The 22,311-nt window shown below is 54.4% G+C and overlaps 2 protein-coding genes across 2 annotated transcripts; both read right to left on the bottom strand.

Moving 5' to 3' along the window:
* Positions 1–210: 210 nt before the first annotated feature.
* Positions 211–9,253, bottom strand: FGF5 (fibroblast growth factor 5). Its single transcript, XM_062622025.1, has 3 exons — positions 8,895–9,253; positions 6,470–6,573; positions 211–1,995 (listed from the first exon to the last, which is right to left on the bottom strand). The coding sequence occupies exons 1-3, from the start codon at positions 9,172–9,174 to the stop codon at positions 1,654–1,656; spliced, it is 726 nt and encodes a 241-aa protein (XP_062478009.1). The 5' UTR covers positions 9,175–9,253; the 3' UTR covers positions 211–1,653.
* Positions 9,254–16,190: 6,937 nt separating this feature from the next.
* Positions 16,191–20,911, bottom strand: PRDM8 (PR/SET domain 8). The gene is made up of 4 exons (XM_062622024.1): positions 20,037–20,911; positions 18,426–18,646; positions 17,959–18,190; positions 16,191–17,763 (listed from the first exon to the last, which is right to left on the bottom strand). The coding sequence occupies exons 2-4, from the start codon at positions 18,642–18,644 to the stop codon at positions 16,355–16,357; spliced, it is 1,860 nt and encodes a 619-aa protein (XP_062478008.1). The 5' UTR covers positions 18,645–18,646; positions 20,037–20,911; the 3' UTR covers positions 16,191–16,354.
* Between the last annotated feature and the right edge of the window lie 1,400 nt (positions 20,912–22,311).

Below are 22,311 nucleotides of genomic sequence, written 5' to 3'. Positions count from 1 at the left end.
CAGCCCATTTGGGGTACAGCATGCAGAGCATGGCACACAAAGGAAGCATGTGCACTGATTTGGTTCCGCTCCACCCCATCACTGATACCAAACCCTCTGACAAAGCCACACATAGAAGCTGAGTTCGTGACACTCATTTTTCTCCTTCGGGGAAACAAAAAGTCAAAAACCCATACATCGAGCAGACAGGCAAGAGATTACACAACCAGGTTATAAAACAAAGAATGATGAGATTTTATTCCAGTGCCCCCATCCATCCCTGCATGTGGAGCACACGCCTCTGTGCGAAAGCATTTTGCAACTGCTTGAAGCAGATGTATTCAACAAGAGGCTGCCCAGAAAGGCAACGGGTGAAGAACCATGATTCCAATGGCAATAACCATTTGTACCATGATCAGATTTGGAAAGGCTCAGCAGTGCTGCCTGCCCTTATTATTGCTGCTCCACACCCACAGGGCTCATGCTGGGAAGGGTTTTGCCAGTGCAAGCCCACCTGGGCTCTTAAGGCTTAACTGGTGAGGTTCAGTGCTACCATTTTCTGTATGTATGCAACACTGATTAAAACCTCCAAATGCACAATTACTCCACAGGTAACACAATGAAGAAACAATTCCACAGTCAGAACCACAGGGCAGCCTGGGTGGGGAAAAATAAAAAAACACTTCTGAATGTACGAGATGTAGCATTTATTGCTACATCACCACCCTTGCTATGAAATAAAACCCTTTCTCCCTGCTCTGGCAGTGTCTTGCGAATGATAAAAGAAATCAGCAGTGATAACTGTTGGAAGAAAGCAGAGAGTACTGGGGCAGGGGGCAAAGGATCCCCAGGGAGCAGGGGCACAGAGGGTGGTCCCCTCACCATGTGAGCAGGAATGCCACAGGGCCAGGGCAGAGGTATTTTAAACACAGTTGTCAATGCCATCCTTTGATGGACAGGAGGAGACTCACTCCTCCAGATATCCAGGGGATAACAGGAAAGACAACCAGGAGCAGGGCTCCAAACAGCCACCGTCCCCAAGCCTGCAACTCTTAACAAAAAATAATATATATACATATATTATTGCCAGCAAAGAGTTTTAAGTCCCCGTTGCACCACAGATAAGGGGAATCCATTTGTTGGGCTTGATCTTGTTGTGGATGGAAGAAGCTTGTTTGTAGGTGAAGGGGAAGAGGCAAACCTGGGTATCTGGTGTCTGAGGTTGGAGGAGAAAAGTGCAGCAAAAAGGAGATGCCAAAAAAAAAAAAAATAAAGAAAAAAGAAAAAAGCACTTAAGAGGTTGGCTCTGAACACATCTCTTGAATGAAAATGATTGTCAAGAGAGTCATTAGTGAAAATAAGGTAAGAAAACTTGTTCGCTGTAAAGGTGCCTTTCTGCTCCTTTCACCACCAGAAAATTAACTCAATGTCCACCAAGCGTTTTCCGTTCACTTCAGGAATACTCTTTGGAAAGCCCAAGTTACATCACCCCAGTGCATGCCCCCAAGGATGCCGTCCACTTTGTGGGGTGAAGAGAAGACCCTGAGCCCAACATGGCTGCGTGGAGCATCGCCACATTCATCCAGGGAGGTTGGACACAGGTCTCCCAAGGGGTCACCCCAAAATACAACCAGGCACTGGGTGTCTCCTGTGCCACATCCCCCCGATGATGCACTATCCAAAGCGGAACTTCAGCCGGTACTTGATGGGTCCAGGGTTTTTCCGAGGTGGGGATGGGGCAACCTTTGGTTTTGGTGGCGAGAGCTTTTTCTCTGGGAGAGTGACAGTGAAGGCGAGCTCAGGGAGTTGGGGCTGCCAGAAGCGGGGTAGGAAGTGTGTGGAGACATGCTGGGGCCGGGCACGGGGACTGCAGCCCCGCTTGGCTTTGCCACGCTTGTTGAGGGCCACATACCACTGTCGCCCTGAGTGTGGGCTGCGGTGCACGGCTGAGGCGTACGTGTTGTAGCTGTTCTCCTGGAAGCGCTCCCGAAACTGGCAATCCTCTGTGAACCGGGCCTGCAGGACAGAGCCAGGGCGCTATTAACAAAAGGATGGTCAGACCCGTCCCCTGCCCTGCAACATTCGCTGGGTGTTTCGGTCTTCCCCAAAACAGGCCCCTTTGGGGGACTTTGTGTTGAAAGTACCAACATGGGGCACTTGGGAAAATCGACTCCAAGTCCACTGGGCACCCAACAATTTGGAAACCCCCCAACATAGATACTTCTGGTAGCTGCTCACCACCCAGCTTTGGACTTTCTTGGAAAAAACAGGCTTGTCCTGCCCTAGCGGCACCCTTCCCTCCTGCCGCAGCTCTCCTCCTGCCCTACTCAACACAGGGAGGACGTGGCTCCAGACCCCTGGTGCTGCAGTCCCCTCGAGGACCCAAGGCCTGAGCCCCAGCTTCATCTCCATTCCCACCCTCACACTCCTCACTTGGTCACTGGATCATAACTGAACAGTCTAGAAATGCAATTTGCATGCAGATTGCCATTGCTTTACTGAACGGGGCTTTGATTGTATTGAATTTTCTTTTTCCCTCTTCATCTTAAATGAACTCAGGCTGTTTTGTCCCTTGATAACCTCAAGGAATTACTTGCAGCACAATAGTGTTGCCTCTTAAATTGGGCAGCTGCCCTGACTGCTGGACAACCAGGGGGAAAGATACCCCATTGCCCAAGACAGCAGGCTGAATTCCGCCCTTGTGCTTGTCAAAGGGGAGGAATTAAAACAAAAAACACAACTAAACCAACCAAAAGTCACGCAGAAATACACAAATAGAGCCCTAACACCCCAGGTATGTACCCACAGACCCGGAACACCTGGCTGCAGGATCCAGCAACCCCTCTGACATCCTTTGCTATGCTTGAAGCCGATTGTGGGCATGGTACCTGTTGCCCTGACAGCTCCTCCAGCCCTTGACACCACAGCCTGACTGCAAAGCCACGCTTTGAAACTACTGATGGGAAAGGGATAATGAGCTCTCGCGCTTTGAAAAACTCAGCAATGGACAGCCCCAAACAGTGCTTTATAACCATGCAGACAGCCCAACTAGCTCAGATCATGTTTAAATGCCTAATTTAACCAGAAAATCATAGAATCATAATCCTACAATGAAAGTAGCAGGGTCCCCAGCCTGCCATGTGGGGTTTCTTCCTCATAGCACTTTGAAATAAGTCTCCTTTTGCTCTTTGCATGAAAGAAACATCACCCTGATGACTTTCACCCCGATGCTTTACCTGTCTGTTATCCTTGCTGCTGTATCACCCATGCAGGATTGTTTACCCTCTTGAGGTGAGGCTTTGCTGACCCCTTGTTGCTCTTTGATGTCCCAGCGCATGCTGTGGTGCTCAGGAGAGACACGCCCGTGTCATCCCTTGCACAGGGAGGTTTTAGGATTGACCAAAGCATCAATGAAACGGTGCTCAGTGCAAAAGGCCTGAAGCAAGCCCTTTGAACAGTGAGAAATGGCAAGAGAAGGCTTTTTTTGGTGCAGGAGATGAAGTCGGCTGCCCTGCCCACAGCCAAGAATCTGATACCAACATGGGTTCCAGTGGGCTTTGCAAATGCTGCTGTGAGTAGGGTAAGATGCTTGTGCCCCTACTCATCCATATCCCTGTACAGATGGGTAAGCTCACTGCTGATTTACTCATGGGAAAGCCAAACTGGTGTTCCCAATCTGGCCCAGCATGTCTGGGGCAAAGCCTCCCTGCAAAAGGGAGATGGCAGTAAGAAGGCTCCCTAGCTCCCCAGACACAGCACTGAAGAAAAATTTCCTGCTGAAAGTGGTCTGGGGAAACTTCTTCAGCAGGGACTGTAACGATAGGGCAAGAGGGAATGAGTTTAAACAGAAACAGAGGAAGTTCAGGTTAGATATAAGCAAAAAGTTCTTTAATGTCAGGGTGGTGAGGCACTGGCAGAGGTTGCCCAAAACGTGATAAATGCTCCATCCCTGACAGTGGTCAAGGCCAGGTTGGACAGAGCCTTGGGTGACATGGTCTAGTGTGAAGCATCCCTGCCCATGGGATATTAAGGTCTTTTCCAACCCAAACCACTCTATGCATTTAATGAGCTGCTCCCTAAGAGCTGGAGTAGCATCCCTTTCCAAAGGTGTGGAGGATCCCAGACCTGGGCACAGAGGGGTGCCAGACAGCAAACCACCTTGCAAACCACTCCGTGAAGCTCATCAGCTGCTCCTTCACCATCACCCTGGCAGCTTTCCATGAATCCCACCCTCCCAGCTCAGCAGCCACACCATTTCCACTGAGGAAAAGGCATTTTCCCCATTGTACTGGCTGCCCATTGGATTTGTTCTGTGGCAGCTCCAGAAACAATTACGAAGAGCAATCCTGAAGTCAAAACAATTTCAAAATCCAATTCAACAGCAATTAGCCCCAGAGAGCGCCAAAGCATTCCATCAACTCAGAACAACTCCTGAGAAAGGAAAATTACCCAAGACCCCAGCGGGCAAATCTGTCCTCTGGGGTTCATTACAAGACTGACACCAAACCCCCTCCTGCCCATCCCATGCCAAAAAAATACAAACAGGAAACCGAGGATTTATAAATGAGGAAAAAGCCATCTGTGCATGTAACTGATAATTGCCAAGATTACTGTCATTTTTGGGAGGAAGGAGGAAGGAGGAAGGAGGAAGGAGGAAGGAGGAAGGAGGAAGGAGGAAGGAGGAAGGAGGAAGGAGGAAGGAGGAAGGAGGAAGGAGGAAGGAGGAAGGAGGAAGGAGGAAGGAGGAAGGAGGAAGGAGGAAGGAGGAAGGAGGAAGGAGGAAGGAGGAAGGAGGAAGGAGGAAGGAGGAAGGAGGAAGGAGGAAGGAGGAAGGAGGAAGGAGGAAGGAGGAAGGAGGAAGGGCTGCCATGAAATGTGAAGCTGGGATAAATCCGGGCCCTGAGAGCCTGCTTTCCTGCAGGAATGACTTTTATCTGCAGTTCAGCACAAAGTCACTGGCATGACTCCCGTATCAAAGCACTGCCCTGAGTGACGGGCACAGGACACACTTTGTACTGCTCAAAACTCATTAGGCCATGAAATAACTTTATCCTGTCAAAGCAGGAAAGAACAACAGATGCTGGGTTTGCGTTATCGGTGTTATTTAGCCCAGCAATCTTTAGACATTCGGGTCAAGTTTCTACAAATTTGTGGCTTTCATCCGAGCAGGGCATCGTGTGTCCTCACCCCCACCCTGACCCACCTAATTGATGTCCCCCTCTGGCTTTGCCCTTTGTGTGCTGATAATTAACCATACACTGACAAGGTTTTATTTGATTTCTGACTGTGCCAGGGCATAAATCAAGGCTTCATCTCAAATAAGGGGCCTATTGTACACCACATGGGAGGGAAGGTTCTGGAGGGTCCAGAAATCACTCTCTGTCCACTTCCCTCTCCTCTCCATCCTTCACCTTTCCACTGCTCCCCACCTGTTCTGCCTGTTTCCTACCCTGTCTCCTTCCCTCATGCTTTCCTTCACCATTCCCCCTTTCCCCTAGATGCCCTTCCTGGTTCTACTTTTCTTCCTAAAGTAAGCAACCACATGCTTACCCTTTAAGCATTGTTAGGTTTCAGGATCAACACTCCAATAAGACTCAAGGGAGAAAGAGGCAAGTTCATAAATCTCACATGAAGGCAAGCTGCAGGCTCAAGCAGTATAAGCACATCACGTAACTTACATACACTTCACGACCAGGAGTCTTGGCTTATAGCCACAGGGCAGGCAATTGGCTTTTCCCTCTTCCAGGCTGGGAATAAACTTGGGTGAGAGGTTGTCAGAGATGCTGCCTAAAAAATGCCTTTCTTTGGGTGTTGCATTTACACATACACCTTTAAAGGGTGATGACTTTCACGTCAGCACAGTTGTCACTTTCATTTCTTTGAATGGTCTCAGGAACTAACAGGAAAAAATTAGGCAACAGCTTCTTGAATTTGAAAAAAAGTAAAATCAATTTACAGGATTGGTTCAACAGAAGCAGCATGTAAAAAGCACAATTACAGAAAAGCACAATTGCAGAAAACCCTAAACTTCAGGAAAACAGCCAGCAGAAACAAGAATTAATGGAAATTCTCTAATTTGTCTGCAGTTCTTCCACAAGGGCTGGATCTCACCTGCCTGAAATCCTGGGGATGTTTTTCCCCATGGGAGAACCCAGCTCAAACTCCAGAGTCACAGCCCCTTTCCCAGAAATGGGCACAGGCAGGCTCCTGGTGCCTCTCGTGTCGCTCACCAGGAGACATTTGGCTGAAGCCATCTGCATGATCTGCTGCAGAAGGTGGTAAAAATATCCCAGCAACGCTCAAAGAACAAGTCCTTTTGATGCAAATACCCAACTGTAGGAAAGGAAAAAGTACTTCCCTTGGTTAGATGTAAATGCCAGTCAGGCTAAATGCAAAAGGGGCTCGGCACACCAGGATCACAGCGTGCACATGGAGGTGCCCCAAGGCCTTTAATAAACAACAGATACTGAGAAGCAGGGGGTTTACTTACACTTGCATGGAGTTTTCCTTTTTTTGACATCGCTAAAAATTTGTTGCTGAAAACTCCTCGTATTCCTACAATCCCCTGAGACACAGCAAATATTTCCAAAATACCTAGGATGACAGAAATCCCAAAATAAATCACAGTTCTTTTCATATCAGTGTGACAAAGAGAAAAAAAAAAAAAGTCAAAAAAACTCAGGCTCATAGGTTTGCGTTTCCTCTCCACAGGACTCTGCTCCACAGCGCTCCTGCTCTATCCTTCTGTCCCATAGACCTGCATCCATTGCGGGATGGCTACAGGGTGGTGGCTTGGTTATGCTTAGTTTTAAAAAGCTGCCTTTTAGAGGCCTAATTATGACTCTGCTGTGACAGAATTTCACTCCTGGGGAAATCTCTCTCAAGACTGGGAAAGTTCCCTTGCTGCTGAGATCAGCCTTGCGCATCCTCCTACCATGCATACCAGACTCTGGAAATCACAGTGTCATACACCCTATCTGGGGCTAGAAGTACCAGTAATGGTTTCATAGGCCCCTCCTCACAGTAGGGCCTAGGCAGCGGGGTGCTGCACAGCCCAGCCACAAGAAAACAAGCTGTATTCCCCTCAATGGGATATTTTCCAAGTGGGACTGGGACCTGGTCCCTGGCTGGCATGACCTTTAACTCATCTTACAGCAGAGCTTCAATCTCCTGTTGAAGCCTCCTGTTCAGAAACAGCACCAAGATGCTTCCCTTCCTCACACAGCGTGGTATCCTGCAGGCAGAGGGGGGTGGCAGCAGGGCTCAGGCATCCCCCCCAGCACTCTGACCAGCCACATAAGCCACACAAGCCACACATTCCCAATGTGCCTTTCCCACCCTGGGAAAAAAAGTGTTGCTACCCTTGGGAGGGGGGTCTCAGTGGCCCAGGAAAGTATCTTACCCAGCCCCAGGAAGGGCCATGCTGATTAACATGCCAAGAGCAAACATGAAGCTGCCTTAAATCCCTGAGGCTGGGGGATCAGATCACCACTTCCCATGTTTATTTTAAGGAGGAAGCGCAGCTCCTGGCATCAAAGGCCTGGGGAACACTCTGGGGGGGGCTGCTGAGCCACCCCTCCTCACCCCACATGCCCCAGTGGGGCATGGAGTTGTGCAGTCCCACTGCAAAAGGCACGCACCCTCTGTGGCATGTTTTCTGTCCTCAAAGGCACCCCAAAACCTGATGGCCTTTGTGGGGGGAGGGAGACATACTCCTGGTTATTTGGGTCAAGCGCCACGGGGACAAAGGTGGGGTTTCCCTGCCAAAAGCCAATCTCCTCCCCATGGGGGATGGTTCCTTGGTGCAAGACCCCAACACAGCTCCCTCTGATACTGGCACATGCTCCAAAGTGTAGAGGTGATGCCACTCTCACCTTCCCAGGGAAAAATTTCAGGTTAAAGGGGAAGGAACTTTGCATAACCCAAGACCCTGCGAGACAGCTGTGGTGTCCAAGGCTATACATGTCGCCCTCTGCAGACGAGGGTGCAGGCAGCCCCTCCAAACTCATGTCTTCCAAAACAGCCCCAGCGGGGATGCTCCCGTTTTCAAACCCATCCCCTAACCCTCTTCCAGCCACCATCAACATCACTCCTCAAAACTCCAAGCAGGATTTCTGGTCTCCCAGCACCCCTTCATGGGGCCATGGCACAGATTAAAGCCTGAATTATTTGGTCCTGGCCAGATGTGGCCATTGCTCCCTGACTGCCTGACAGCCAGAGCCACGTGTGCTGCCAGGGTCACCTCAGGCTTTTTAAGTGATTTTTCATCCCCGCCTGCCATTTTATTCCCTCTAACAGGATATCACAGCAACCCTGACCCAAAGGATAAGCCATGAGTTAGCACAGCTTTCTCTCAGAGGAACGTCAGCCGCAGTCCTATTTTTAAACTAAATATATCCTATCACTGTGCTGGAAGAATGAGAACGCAGAGGGAAGGATAGAAAAGTTATATGGGGGGAAAGACTGGAAAGGGGGGGGCGATGGAGAGCCCAGTGCAACATCCTCCCCCTCTATACCCCAGTGAGGTGCTATGGTAGGAGTACAAACCTCACACCTTCACACCAATCCCCATGGAATTGCTTCCTCAATGCAGATGAACCCCACCGGGTGGCAATTCCCAAAGCAAGGAGTGCATAGCTCACTTTACTCCTGGGGGCAGCATCCCACTTGAGTCTGCGGAATACAGCACCCCACCCCCAGCCTCCCGGAACAGCCAGCATCCCAAGCTCCCCTTTCCCAGGTGAATTTGGGGTGCAGCCCGGGCTGCAGCTCACCCTAGGCAAGGGTAGCAGGGACCTAAGGGTTCCATCTTCCCAGAGGGAGCACCTCAGGGATGGCGATGCTGTAGCCCCAGGGTTCCCCGATACCCCCCGACCCCGCACCCCCCGGCCGGTGTTTTCCAATAGTGCACTCACTGAGCGGACTTGCGTCGTGGGCTCCGTCCACCAGTCCATCGGGATGTAGCTGGAGGTGGAAGCCGATGCCCACCCGGCAATACAACCGGCCCCGCCGCCGCCCGGGGCGGCTCCGCGGGAAGCGGCTCTGACCCGCTGCGGCGGTCGCCGAGGAAGAAGAAAAGGAAAAAGATGAAGGCGCGGGGGCGCCCGGCTGAGCCTCACCGGGTACCCGCTCCCGCCGGGCACAGGCGGGCAGGGCGAGGAGGAGGAGGAAAAGGAAGTGGAAGGACGGGCTCATGATGCTGGTGGGAGGGCGCCGCGAAGCATCCCGCTCCGCCGCCGAGCCCCGGTGAGGGGACTGGGCACGGGGAGGGCCGGGACGCCCCTCGCCGCGGAAGGGGTATTTAGAAGCGGGCGGCGGCCCCGCACCTGTGTCCGGCCCCAGCCGCGCCGAGACACCCCCCCACCCCCCCGCCCTCCCTCCCCCGCGGCAGATGCTGGGGCTCGGGGCGCATATATCTGGGGAATTAAGTTGTCCGTCCCGCCGAGACGGAGGCGCCGGAGGCTCGCCTCGGGTTACCGCAGAGAAATACCGTGTCAGCGGCTGCACAGCGGCCGGGCAGCGGGGCTCGGTAGAGCCCCCGGGACCGAGAAGGGATTGGATTGCACCCCCCTGGGCCGGGGGTGCAGAGGATGACAGGCGGCAGCTGCACAGCACAGCCCCGGGCAAGGGGAGCAGATTTGGGGCTGCAGGCAGCACCCCGAGTGCAAAAACCCCCATGTGGTGGCTTCTCCAAGAGCAGCCCTTTGGGTTCATGGGGGGCTGTCAGCACTGCCACCTCCAAAGCTCCCCCTGGCAACACCTGAAGGCATTCAGGGAAGTAGTGAGCCTTGTCTGCTCACAGTATCCCACCCCCCCACCCCCATTCCCAGGCAGGGAGGATCACAGCCCCTTGGCTTCCCACCGCCAGCATGGTAACCCCGACACGTGCCCACTGCCCTGCCAACACCAGCAGCCGTATTTCTTCCCGATTACAAAGACAACTGCCACACAACACCACGCACAGGGGAAGACCCTGTGGCGACAGCCTATCCATCACCCTAGCACAGCACCAAGCACACTCCTCTTTTTCCAGCTCTTGAGGCTGCTTGAGGCTCTCTGCCATCTCCTGAACACACCTCTACAAAAGCCAAGACTGGGCAAACTCGCCCTGCCCAGCATTTACCCAAACTCAGCACTCACATGCCCTTACTTCTATTGTAAACCTGGTTCCCCACCCCCACCCTCAATACCCAGAAAACGCTCTGCAGCCAGGCTATACCCAGGGATCAGGTTCAGCAGGAAGGAGGCAAAGTGGTGGCATGCCGCAAGGTGACCATTGCCCTGGGAGGAAGCTGAAAGTCAGGGGCACAGGCAGGGACACACACTGGAGGGGCTGTATCCATCCCGAGTGACACCTGCCACACTGTGTTGTGAACAGAAATGATCACACATCAACATTACTGCAATTTCAAGCTATTTATCAGCACATACATACACACACATTTATATATAAATGTGTATATATAGACAGCCCTATAGATAGTTACACATACCTGAAGGAGGGTCAGGGCACTCAAAAGCTTGTTTACTCCTTCCAGCTGTAGTGCTTGGCCTGGTAAAATGTGTGAATTCCACTTACCCACCTTATCTTGTTTATTTAATTGCATACCCAAGCTGGCTCTAAATCCAGATCCAGGAGCCAGGCACAGACCTAAAGAGGTTATGAACCCCTCATGACGTTTGCACCAGATCTTGTGTATTAGCACAGCCAAGGCACAGCCACCTCACCTTGAGGAGGATTTCCCTTTTTGCATCTTGCTTTAAAAGCTGCAGCTACCAAAGTATCAGCCCCTGTGAAATCTCTGTTCTCCATCCAGGTCAAGGAGACTATAAACTATTCCTGCTACTGGAAGTTAAGGTGAATATAAAAAGGTTTAAACCCTTTATCAGGGAGTGATTGGACACAAGAGCAGCTCCTGTGCCCCCATAGAGCAGCCAGCCATGCTGCCAAAGAAAGCACTCACACAAGATATTAATTATTCTTATAGGACATGGCATATTTTCATCTTCACACTGAAACCCTAAGAAACTGAACTCCCAAGCTGGCATGAACTGTACTGCCTTGGGTTGTTTTCATTTGAATCTGTTCATTAATGCAACACATGAATTTCAAAGAGTCTAAGTGTCCATGTAACATAACTCAGTAAGAAAAAAAAAAAGATAAGCTTAAATCTAAATAAGTAGATCTAATAGTCAACTTCCTGGAATAATCCCATGTAATTGCCCTTGGCAGCAGCAGCCCTTACACACACACACACACACCAGCAGCTTGTAAAGCCTAATGCTGATGTTATGTTAACTGAATTATTCAAGGCTTTGTGACAGACAAAACGGAGAGGGTGAGTTGGATTTCAAGTTTAAGGTTACTTGTTTGAAGAGAAGGGGTCTTCTGAGTCTATTTGATCTGCTGAATAACACGGGGCCATGCTTCACATGGCAGGAACATGTCCCCTTCCAAACATGAGCCCATTCCTATTAAAGTGCACCTTAAGAATATGTGACAAGACATGAAGCAAGCCAGAGAAGTGAGCCAATTTGTGAAGCCCTAGCTCTACCAGAGCTGGCACATGCTCCACCAGCCCTGTGTTTATAGGAAGCACCACTGGATCCCATGGGATGCATGTGTATGGGTATGATGGACCCAAGCCAAGCTATGAGAGGCTGGCAGCAGCCCCCTACCAGACAACCTCGGAAGGAAAGCATGCCAGGCTTCCAGCATCACTTTTTGTTCCACTCACAGAACGGGTTATTTCACAGTATACAGTACGCTGGAGTCAATCTCTCAGGGGACTGAGGAGCAACACTGTACCCCTGTACTTATGCAGGCACTAAGTGCCCAGGATCAGCTGCTCCCTAGGATAACACACACCACAGCACCCCAGGAGGTTGGAAAAAAATGCTTTCTGACAAGGATTTATGGCCTGAAGAAGACTCAATGTGCAGAAAGATGCCCTGCAAGGATGGCCCTCTGGGAAGCGTCCTCCCTCCTGTGGAAGGTGCAAGCCTTAGAGAAGGAAGTCTGTGCAAAGCTGAAAGCGGACTATGTTACCATATACATATATATATATACACACACACACACACACAGGTGTTAAACTACATTTATTTAATTAAGATAACTCAGGAGCCATGGGAAGCCCAAGTGCTGCCAGGTGACATGCACCCCCTCCCCATGAGGTCTCTTAGAAGCCATTTCACTGCTGGAAAACACCAGCCTAACACCTGTGCTGCTCCTTTACTTTCCTCTAGGAAAGCGCAAGGCTAAGCCAAGTCCCCCAGATGCTTCACTGAAGAGGTGCTGAGCACAGCTTCTCTGCAGCACCCTGCCAGTACCACATTCCCACTACAGGGGTAACATACCCTACTGTGCTTCTGCAAGCAGGGGCTGGCAGCAGCCTTGCAGAACAAAACCAAATAGCTGCTGCTAATGATTAAGCACCACCTTCAACAACAGACCTGCACTTACTCAGTCCTACCATTAACACAGGACCCTTATTTTCCAGCATTTTGCAGGACAGTGCTGTATTCGACAGAAACCCCTCCCATGCATTTTTCTTTTTGTGTGCATTTGTTTTAGACTCACCATCAATATCTTCTACACTGGGTACGACCTTCTACCCCTCCAAATAAAACTTTAGCAGCAGGATCTAGTTTTAGGTCCAAAGCAGAGAATAAATACTGAATAGAATTTTAGAATCCCAGACTCTTTGAACTGGAAGGGACTTTAAAGCTCATCCAGTTCCAACGCCCTGCCACAGACAGTGATACCTTTCACTAGACCATACTGCTCCAAGCCCCATCCAACCTGGCCTTGAACACTGCCAGACGTGGGGCAGCCACAGCTTCTCTGGGCAACCTGTGCCAGGGCCTCACCACCCTCACAGGGAATGCTTTCTTCCCTACATCTCTCTAAGCTCATTGTTTTCAAAACAAACAACCTATTTCAGTCCTTTCTTAGCTATTCACAGCTGAATAATTCACTTTGCAGAGCTAGGTATTAGAATGAAATATTAATAGCTGGTTTGGTTTTGGTGGTTTGTTTTGGTTTTGTTTTTGTTGTTGGTGGGGTTTTTTTTGTTTGTTTTGGGGATTTTTTTGGGTTGTTGTTGTTTGGTGGATTTGGTTGTTTTTTTTTCAGTTTTAGCAGTCTGCCCAACGGCAGGTTAACTACTAATACACACTTTGAAAAGAGGGGCCCAGCCTCTTCAGGAACAACCCCAGGAAATGGTGTCCCTGACCAGGCACCAGCTTTCCATTCCTGCATCATGCTGCTTGGTATCTTCATGCTCAGCTAAAAACTCAGCTGAGAGATTTTTGGGCAACCTCTGTAGGCTGCAGTGCAGCTGGAAGGGGGCTGACCCCGACCTCAATATCAAAATGCAGTGAAAGCAGCTCTGCTCTGCCTGTGTCCGTGCAGCCAGGGGTTCAGTCACCTGTGTCTGACCCCACAGGTGCTATGCCACAGCTATTCCAGACTCCCACTAGTTTTGGCAGGGGCAGGATCAGGCCCTGGGGCAGGCAGCTGCTTTTGGCTTTAGGCTGCAGGTTCAGGAGCTGCGGGGCTGCTGCTTGCTGCTGCTTGCATTAACACCAGACAAAACAACCCAAACCACAGTTTTTCCCATGCCCATCAGTGACACAGAATACACACAATTCAGAGCAGCTTCCAAATAGTACTGCAGACACAAGCCTGCCCACTGCACCCTAGTAACAGCGCTAATACGTCAATTTGTTAGAATTACCTCTATTTGCAGCATGCCTGGCCACAGAGCAGTCTTACCTTGAGCCTGGACTGTGCCTTGGTGCTGTCTTTTCTGGCCTGTGTTGCTTGGACAGAATCCCGTGCCAAAGAAACCCGGCTGGTGCTGCAGCCCAGCTGGCCCCTGCACTGTACAGAGGTGCAGCACAGCATCAGCCCACAGTCAGGAATAAAAAGCAGTAGTGAGATTCCCTTCCTTCTTATCCCACATGCAGCACTGCTGTTAATATAAGAGAGTAGGGTTTGGACAGTGACACTCACTCTGATCCCAGGGAAAGTCACCATGGCTCTGGAGGGCAAAGGACCTGGTGCAGTCAAGCCCAAGGGAAACTCTTTGCCCGCCTATCAAGAAGCCAGAGGGGGTGCAGCAACAAAGACCCCAAAACCCGAGTGAGCGCACGCCGCCGGGAAGCGCATCCTCCGTCGCTCCCTCTCTCTGCGGTGTCCCGGGCCCCTCCGAGGGCCGACGGCGGCCCCGAGCTGGGACCCTGGAGCCCTCATAGCGCGGACAAACCCGGCGGGAGAATGCAGCTCGGCCGCCGAACCCGCCGTGCTCGCTAGGTGGCAGTGCGCCCCCGATAACCTGCCGTCGGCGTTCCTTGTCCCCGCCCGGCCTCGGGCACACCGGGTAGCTATGACGGGCACCTCCGCCAAACACCGCCTTCCAACAGCGCCGACCCACCGCGCTGTTACCGCCTTTAAGGGAAGGTCCCTGGGGAGTAATTAAGGGCCTCTTCCCGCAATTAACTGCGGGCACGTGGAGCCGCGCGTGATGCCCACTTCAGTGGGTGGCGGTCAGGGGGTGCAGTGTTAGCACCTCGAGATGGGGGGGGGGTGTTAGTGATTCGCAGAGTCTTGGGGCCAGGCAGATTGTGGCCTTCAAGGGCTGATGGAGCAAACAGCAGCTAAAGGAAGCTGTGCTGTGTGGGGAAACCCCCCAGGCCGTGATCTCGGTTGCATATCACCGTGTCAGGGACCGACCTGTGCTTTTCTGATTAAATGGAGGGTCGGAGCCAGTTGTAAGCATCAGCTCTCTTCAGGAAGAAGCAATAAGGCTCAAAATACACAGAGGTTTTACCTGCATCCTCTCCAAAGCTGCAGCCAACGTCCCCCAGATTTGTTAAATCTTTGCAGCAGGTCTGTATGGCAAACCCCCGAACACACGGCAGGAGATGCTGGTGGCACCCTGAGCCCCATCTGCACAGCACTGTAGGGCTCCCAGGCTCTTCCCTGGGCTCCTGCCTGACTCACCTCCTGCTTTGCAGCCTGACTTCTGAGCCACACATAACATCATCCCTGTGATGGCTGGCCCTCAGCAGTGTTGCCAGCCGGCCTGTGGACATTGGGTTTCAACACATCACCAAGCTGCTGCGTCAGCTGATGCTCTCCCTTGTACCCAAGAATACGTGGCTCTGACACAAAATGCACCTGCTGCAGCTCCTGCCATAGGACCAAACTGTCCCCCCATTCCCAGGGAGGATACTGAGCCCTCCCATGTGTTCCTGTCTCATCACCCCAGTAACGCACTAGGGCAGGGGGACCCACTCCCCGGCCCCTCCCAGCACTCCTTGTCCCAGGACACCCCAGGCTGGTGCTCCCCTGGGCCCTGTCACCCCAAAGGAAAAAAAGGGAAAGAGGGAAGGGAAGGGGAAGGGGAAGGGGGGAGGAAAAGGGGAAGGAGAAGGGGAAATAGAAGGGGAAGGGAAAGGGGAAGGGGTCTCTCCTTTTCCTTGCAGCCTGGCTGGGGGCCCTGTTCCCCACTGCATTGATTAAAGTCCAGGTGCTTTGAAGAAAATAAAGTCATTTATTGTCAAAGCATCCAACATACCCAGATAAACTATAAAGTTTAATAAATCTTTTCGGGGGGGGGGGGGGGGGGGGGGAGGAGAAAAAAAAAAACAAAAAACAAAACACAAACCAAAACCCAAAACAACAACAACAACAAAACCCCAACACAACTCCGAACATTAAAGGGAAGGTAACACGGAACTACCGAGACTTCATTTCACGGGCACCAAGTGACACTCTGTAGGAATATCGAAAATAAAAATTTACCCTGACATAGAATTATTATTACATCTAAACCATAAGTGCTTAATAATTTAAGTAGAAACGTATGACAAATGCATCAATATGTTGCAATATATGACATTTTTTAAAATGTATTTTTAAAGTCTTTGTTTTTTCCTTTTTTCCCTTATTTTTTCCTTGCTTCCCCAACCCCTTTTTTCCCTTTTTTCCTCAACTTTTTCCTTTCTTTTTTCTTTTTCCTTTTTTCTTTATTTTTTCTACTTTTCTTTCTTTTCCAGTCGTTTTTTTAAATTTTTCTTGTATTCTTTTTTCTTCTATTTTTTCTTCTTTTCCATTCTTCTTTTTTCTTCCCTTTCTTTTTCCTTTTTGTTTTCTTTTTGTTTTCATTTTTTTTTCCTCTTTTTTTCCTTCTTCTTCTTCTCCTTCCCTGCTGCCCTCCCTATCCCTCCCCACAAAGTGAAAATGCGTGCATCGAAAGGAAAGGGAAGAAAGCTCCGGGCGACCACTGCCCACCGCGGGGGCCGGCCGTGGGGTCCCAGGGTGTGCGGGGTGTTGTTGGAGTGTGGCTGGGGGGGAGTGTTCCCGCTAGTTGTGGGATGTCATGTGGCGGGAGAGGTGGTGCCGCTCGCGGAAGGACTCATTGCAGATGGGGCACTTGAGCTTCTCCTCGCGGCGCCGCTTGACTAGGGGCTCCAGCGCATACTCCTTCTTGTGGTGGGAGCGCATGTGGTACACCAGGTCCGAGGTCATGCGGAAGGACGCGTTGCACTTGGCGCACCAGTTCTGGGCCGGCAGGCACAGCGACGTGAACGACGGCGGCAGCAGCGTCAGCGCCGACGGCAGCTGCAGCTGCAGCGGCCCTGCCGCCGCCGCAGCCACCGCCGCAGCCGCCGAGCTTTTGGGCCAGAAGGCGGTGGTGTAGAGGAAGGGGCTCTGTTTGGGCAGCCCCCCTCCGCCGCCTCCACCCCCGCCGCCGCCGCCTCCTCCCGCCGCCTCTCCGCCACCCGGCAGCTTGACGGCTAGCGCCTCAGCAGCATAGAGGCGGGTGGGAGCGGCGGCGCCGTCGGGGCAGGGCTCCCCCAGCCCGCCCAGCTTCTGGCCCAGCACTAGCGGCGGGACGTGCGGGAAGGAGCGGGCGGGCTGTGAGAAGGCGCTCTTTCGCTCCTCCGCCCCACCGCCGGGGCCGGTGCCCCCGAGCTGCGTGACGGTGGTGAAGGCGCTGCTCCGGGCCGGGCTGCCCCCTTCTAGACGGGCGGACAGCGGGACCCCGGGGCCGCTGCGGGGACATAGCCCCGGATCGCTGCCACCTGCACCCGGTGCAACGGGGGAAGCGCGCTCCTGGCCCTCCTCGGCGCTGCCGCCGTCGGGCTCGGGGCCGCGGGCTGCTTTCTTCACCTCCACGAAGGCGCTGCGCTTGGCCTCCCCCGTCTCCGGGCTGGGCGGCGCGAAGAGGCGGCCGCCCTCCTCCAAGCCGCAGTAGGAGCCGGCGGCGCGGTACTGCTGCTGCGGGGCGCACACGGGCTCCTCCTTGGGCGCCGACGGCAGCCCGGGCCGCTCTGCCGGGAAGCGGCCCCGCGCGGCTGTCCCGGAGCCCCGCTCCTCCTCCTCGGGGTATCGTCGCTTGCCTTTCCCGGCCGCTGTCTCGGGGCCGCCCTCGGGGGGCGCCGGCCTCCCCGGGGACCCGCCGTGGCCGCTGCGGGAGTTCTCCAGCTCCCGCGCCAGGTTGTGGAAGTCCGTGGAGGGCTTGGTGCTGGCGCCGGCCCCGCCGCCGTCTGCTCCGGGGAAGGGGTGGTGGAGCGGCCCGCCGGGCTTGCAGTACTTGCCGGCCTCCTGCTCCTTGCCGGTGCTGTCCTTGCTGCCGGGACCCTCGGCGGAGGGGCTAGTGGTATCTGGGCCATGCAGCCTCTTGGGGCAGCGGAACCGGAGATGAGCGGCGAAGGGCAGCTCGAACTGGAAGCGCTGGTTGCACTCGGGGCAGGCGAAAGGCGGCGAGCCTGCAGCCGGACACACGGCACAGAGAGAGAGACGGGAGCACCGTCAGCCGGGAACGGCGACCAGGCATCCCAGGGGATTACAGGAAAGAGGAGGGGAAGAAGGGATACCGATGGCGGCCCCCCTTCCCATCACCCCGGGCGGGGATCTCGGCCCGGCCTCCCCCCGGCCATGGGAAGGGGTTTTGGGGCACCCACCGTTGCTGCGGGCAGGAGCCCGTGCGGGCCTGAGCAGAAGCAGCTCGGTGAGCTCTTTGCCGTACCACACCAGCAGCTCCTCGTCCTTGGCGATGCGGCGCAGAGATCGGTAGAAGAGCTGCCCGCTCTTGATGTAGGCCTCCAGGTTCTGCTCCTCCCGCTCCCGCGCCGACTGCACCAGCCGCAGCCACATCAGCCCCTCCGACGAGCCGTTTGCCGCCGACGTGTCCACCTACAAACCCCGTTTTCATCAACGCGCACGGACGGATGGAGGAACCGACCGAGGGGATGGGGCCCGGCAGCCGGCAGTGAGAGGCAGGGAGAGCATCCCGACGGCGGATGATCCCTCCCGGCTGCTCCCTGCGGTGAGGATGCTCCCGGGGACCAGCCGTCGGGGCGAGCGGCGGCAGGGGCCTGTTGCCGCGTGTGGGGCAAGCAGCTTGGCCCGGGAGATGTGCGGGTCTTACCCGGAATATGTAGGGGACGGTGCGCTTGTCAGTGGACTTCAGGGCGATGAAGGCAATGCTGTCGTATAGCGATGTGTGGCTCAGGACGCAGGGGCCGAAAATGGCATTTTCCGGGATGTCGCAGGTGGTGTAAACGCTGGTGAAAATGTCAGTCAAGCACTGCTGGACCGTCTTGGCGTCCCCGTCCCATATTCCCCTCTGGACGCCGGCGTCCTCCATCCCTGTGGGCGGAGAGAGGGGCAGAGCCGACGCGTTACGGCGCGGCCGAGAGACAAAATTTAAATATATATATATAATAAATCAAACCAAACCAAACCAACAAACAAAAACAAACAAACAAAAAAAAAACAAAAAATACAAACCGAAAAAAAACAAGAAAAGGTAGGCGAGCACTTTCACAGGTCTGGAAAAAAATAAATGAAGGCGGCGAGGAGCAGGGAAGCTGCCGCGATGATTTATTTATCACCGAGCGTGGCGGGAGCCGGCTTCGGGCAGCAACCGGGCAGGAGCAGGGGGATCCGGCCACGGGCAGAGCCGAACAAAAAGGGGCAGCGGCTGCGACTGGCCGGTGTCGTCCCCCTACCCCCACCTCAGGTGCCCTGCGAGAGGAGCAGGGCCGGGCTCTGGGCTGTGAGAGGAGCAGAGCGAATGGGTTTCAAGTGGCTTGTCATTGTGGCTGATTGCATGTCAGTTTACCTCCCGCTCCGCTCGACAAGAGGGAACGTATGTCTGCTCATTACCATAATCCAACACTTTCCCTCCGAGACTTTAATTAAAAGCAGCAAGCAGAGGTAATTATTTTTTACCTCGACACGCTTATTTATGGAGGAGGGTGAGCCCCGGCTCCCGAGCTGTACGAGGGGACGGATGCGGGCGGGGGCGAGGCGGGAAGGATGTTGGCAGGATGCGGGCGGGGAGCGGGCAGCAAGACGGCGGCTGCCGGGCTCCGAGGGGCCGAGGCCGGGGAAAGAGCCCTCGCCCTTCCCGACTCGGTTAGTGACAGGCTGATTCCCCCCCACCCCATCTGCCATTAAAATCGTTTAGTTCGGTTTCGCTCGGGAATAAACAAGCTCTCTTCTCCGTGCGCCTATTTAACATCCGGAGCCGCTCTCACCGAGCACAGCCCCGGCGAGCCGCTGCTCTCCCCCGCTTTCGGGAGAAAACAGGGTATCCTCCCCTGAAACTTCGCCTCCCGGCCGAGGCTCTCGCACCCCCCACTCCCCCGGTAACGGGCCCTGCGGGGAGGGCCTTTTCGCCTCCCCTCTGTCGCCCTCCTCGGTCCGGCGGTGGCTGGCGCATCCCTTCCCCGAAGGGATTATTTCGCCAAACGAAACAAACGGCCGCGAGCTGCCCCCGCCAAACTTTCCACCCACCCTCGCCGGGCCCCGCTCGGCTCCCCTCGGTGCCGCATCTCCTCGGTCTCCCCGCGGCCGCCCTTTGTCAGGGCCGGGTGGGGCCGGGGCCGCTCCCCGTATCTTCCGCGGCCGGGCACAGCGTCCCGGGCACGGCAGCCGCGTCCCGGGCAGGGCCGCCGCCTCACGGCATTGTTCCCTCCGCTGGTGCCGCCGCTGTTCCCCGGCCGCGCGCTGGGGCCCCTCCGCGGGTACTCACCGGGGAGAGAGGGAATATAATCCTCGCCCGACAAGTGGCACAAAGCCGGGCTGCGGCCCCCGCTGCCTCCCGGCGCTATTGTATCAGAGCAGCTCCATGGCCGGGGCGGCGGCGGGGGCGAGGCGGGGAGGGGAGGTGTCCGGGGCGGCGAGCGGTGCAGATGGACCCGATGCAGTGAGTGACTGGCACACAGACACACACTTTTTGTTTGCTGCACATAATCTGCCCAATGACGCGTGACAGCCCACGTCCCCTCCCTTTAACCCCTTCGGGGGCTGCCCGCTCACTGCCTGCCCGCCGCCAGCCCCTCACCTGGACACCGGGTACCTACGGAAAGGGGAATAGTGGAGGGACACACCGGGGAGCACCCATACACACGCTCCGCGTTACCCCTGGCAGCGTGCGGGTTTGGGGGCCGCCGCTCTGGCCCAGCAGTGAGTGCGGGGCGGGGAGCCGGGAGGAGTCCGACGACGGCTCTGCCCGGCACCAGGTTCCCGGCGGTCGCCTCCCCCGCTCTGTCCCGTCCGTCACCTGCCGGGCGAGTTCTCAAATACACGAATAAGATCCTTCCTCTCCGTGGTGAAGGCAGGCGGGGATGCCCTTGCACCTCAAGGGAAGGCGCCCGGCGGAGGCCCGACGTGCAGGTGGCGGGAGTGGCAGTCCCGGTGGTGCGGAGCAGGGAGAGCCGCCGACGGGGCGGCCCCAGTTACGGCAGAGCTCCCCCTTCACGGGGTACGGGGCTCGCACTACCCGCACTCGCGGGGCTCTGGTGCCCGCCGCCACGCAAGCAGGTTCGGTAAGCGGCGGATGCTCCGTGCCAAAAAGAGGGCTTCACGGCGCGGAGGAGAGTTCACCGGTTGCTCCCTCGTCTCCGTCTTTTCACACACACACACAAAAAAAAACCAAACAGGCTAAAAAATAATATTAAAAACAGAATTTAACACACCTCCCTCCAAACTAAACAAAAGAAGAGACAAAGCGTTTTCCAGAGGCGAACACCGTTTGCAATCAGGGAATAGGCTGATGTTTGGCTTTCAAATTCACTTATCCTCTACATAATTATGATTTTCCTTGCATTAGGATTAAAGGCTGCATATAATATGCTTTCAACATTTATCTTATTAATTCGACAAAACACAGCGTCTGCTAAAAGCGGGGATTGTAATAACATTAAGAAGATGGGAGTCTGTAAAAATTTGGATCTTAATTCCTGCTCAAAAGTTTCTTCCCCCCCCTTTTTGTGTGTGTGTGTGTGTGTGTTTTTTGTTTGTTTGTTTGTTGGTTGGTTGGCTTGGTTTGGGTGTCGTCCCCCCCATCCCGTATATATTTTTTTTAATGCTGCAGCGCTCTCTGTGTGACAGAAATTGTCCGAATGACTGTCATTAATGGGGGGGCGGGGGAAGGAAAGAAAACCTACGCATTATTTTTATTCGTGAGAATTTTAAGGGACACCACGGTACATAAACTACCTCGAAATCGCTTCGGCATTATCTCCACAACCGAAATTCCCCGGTACCGGAAAGGACCGTAGCGGCGTTTCCTAGCATTTCTTCAGCCTCTGATGCCGCCGTACGAGCCAACCTCCGGCAGCAGCGTCGCCCCAGCCTCGCAGAACGACACTTTGATGTTTGCAGACTCTTTCCTCGGTATTTTACGCTTCCAGGCGCCACGGCCGCGAAGCGCCCACCTCAACCCTGACCGACCCCGGCAGAGCCTGGTCCCGGTGCTCGCGGCGCAGAAAAGCCACCGTGAAGTACGGGCGGCTCGGGGAGGCAGCCTCTCCCCGGCTCACCGAGCGACAGCACCGGAATTTTGGGGGTGGAACGGAGGACCCACGGCCCGGCGAGGCCTCTGGTTACCCCGCAGGGGCCGTACGCAGACTGCCTGCCGCCGCCCTAAACAACACGCGGAATATCTCGTTATATATCCTCGTGTTTATAAATCTCCTGCGGAGAGCTGAGACCTGGGCTCAGGAGCTCCAGCCGCCCCACGCCGTTCCCCACGGCTTCAAGCCCCCCACAAGCACAGCGGCGACCTCCCCCCACCCCCCGATTTCCCCGACGGCGCCCATCGACAACCGGCTCTCTGGGAAGGAGAGTCCCCGGCAGCGGCGAGGGCAGGACCAAAACTGTGCTCAGATCGGGCCAGGCAGGCAAACGCCGGTCCTACAGACTCTCAGGGCTGCTGGGTGTACAGCCCCAGGGTCTGCCCCTACCTAGAGGGGCAGGGTGGCTGGCACCCCATGGGCCGGTGGGGTAGTGATGATCAGTCACCA

Source organism: Pezoporus occidentalis, unplaced genomic scaffold, assembly GCF_034315485.1.
Source record: "Pezoporus occidentalis ecotype Australia unplaced genomic scaffold, CSIRO_AGI_Poc_V1 ctg238, whole genome shotgun sequence".
Lineage (NCBI taxonomy): Eukaryota > Metazoa > Chordata > Aves > Psittaciformes > Psittacidae > Pezoporus > Pezoporus occidentalis.
Note: the sequence above shows the minus strand (reverse complement) of the source record. Positions and strands in the feature narration are given on the sequence as shown.

Coding starts and splice junctions, on each gene's coding strand:
- FGF5 (XM_062622025.1), bottom strand. CDS start 9,174: ATGAGCCCGTCCTTCCACTTCCTTTTCCTCCTCCTCCTCGCCCTGCCC. Junction 6,574..8,894: donor CCACGACGCAAGTCCGCTCA/GTGAGTGCACTA, acceptor CTGTCATCCTAG/GTATTTTGGAAATATTTGCT. Junction 1,996..6,469: donor AAGGAAAACTCCATGCAAGT/GTAAGTAAACCC, acceptor TCTGTCCTGCAG/GCCCGGTTCACAGAGGATTG.
- PRDM8 (XM_062622024.1), bottom strand. CDS start 18,644: ATGGAGGACGCCGGCGTCCAGAGGGGAATATGGGACGGGGACGCCAAG. Junction 18,191..18,425: donor CCGTCCCCTACATATTCCGG/GTAAGACCCGCA, acceptor CGGGGTTTGTAG/GTGGACACGTCGGCGGCAAA. Junction 17,764..17,958: donor GGCTCCTGCCCGCAGCAACG/GTGGGTGCCCCA, acceptor GTCCGGCTGCAG/GCTCGCCGCCTTTCGCCTGC.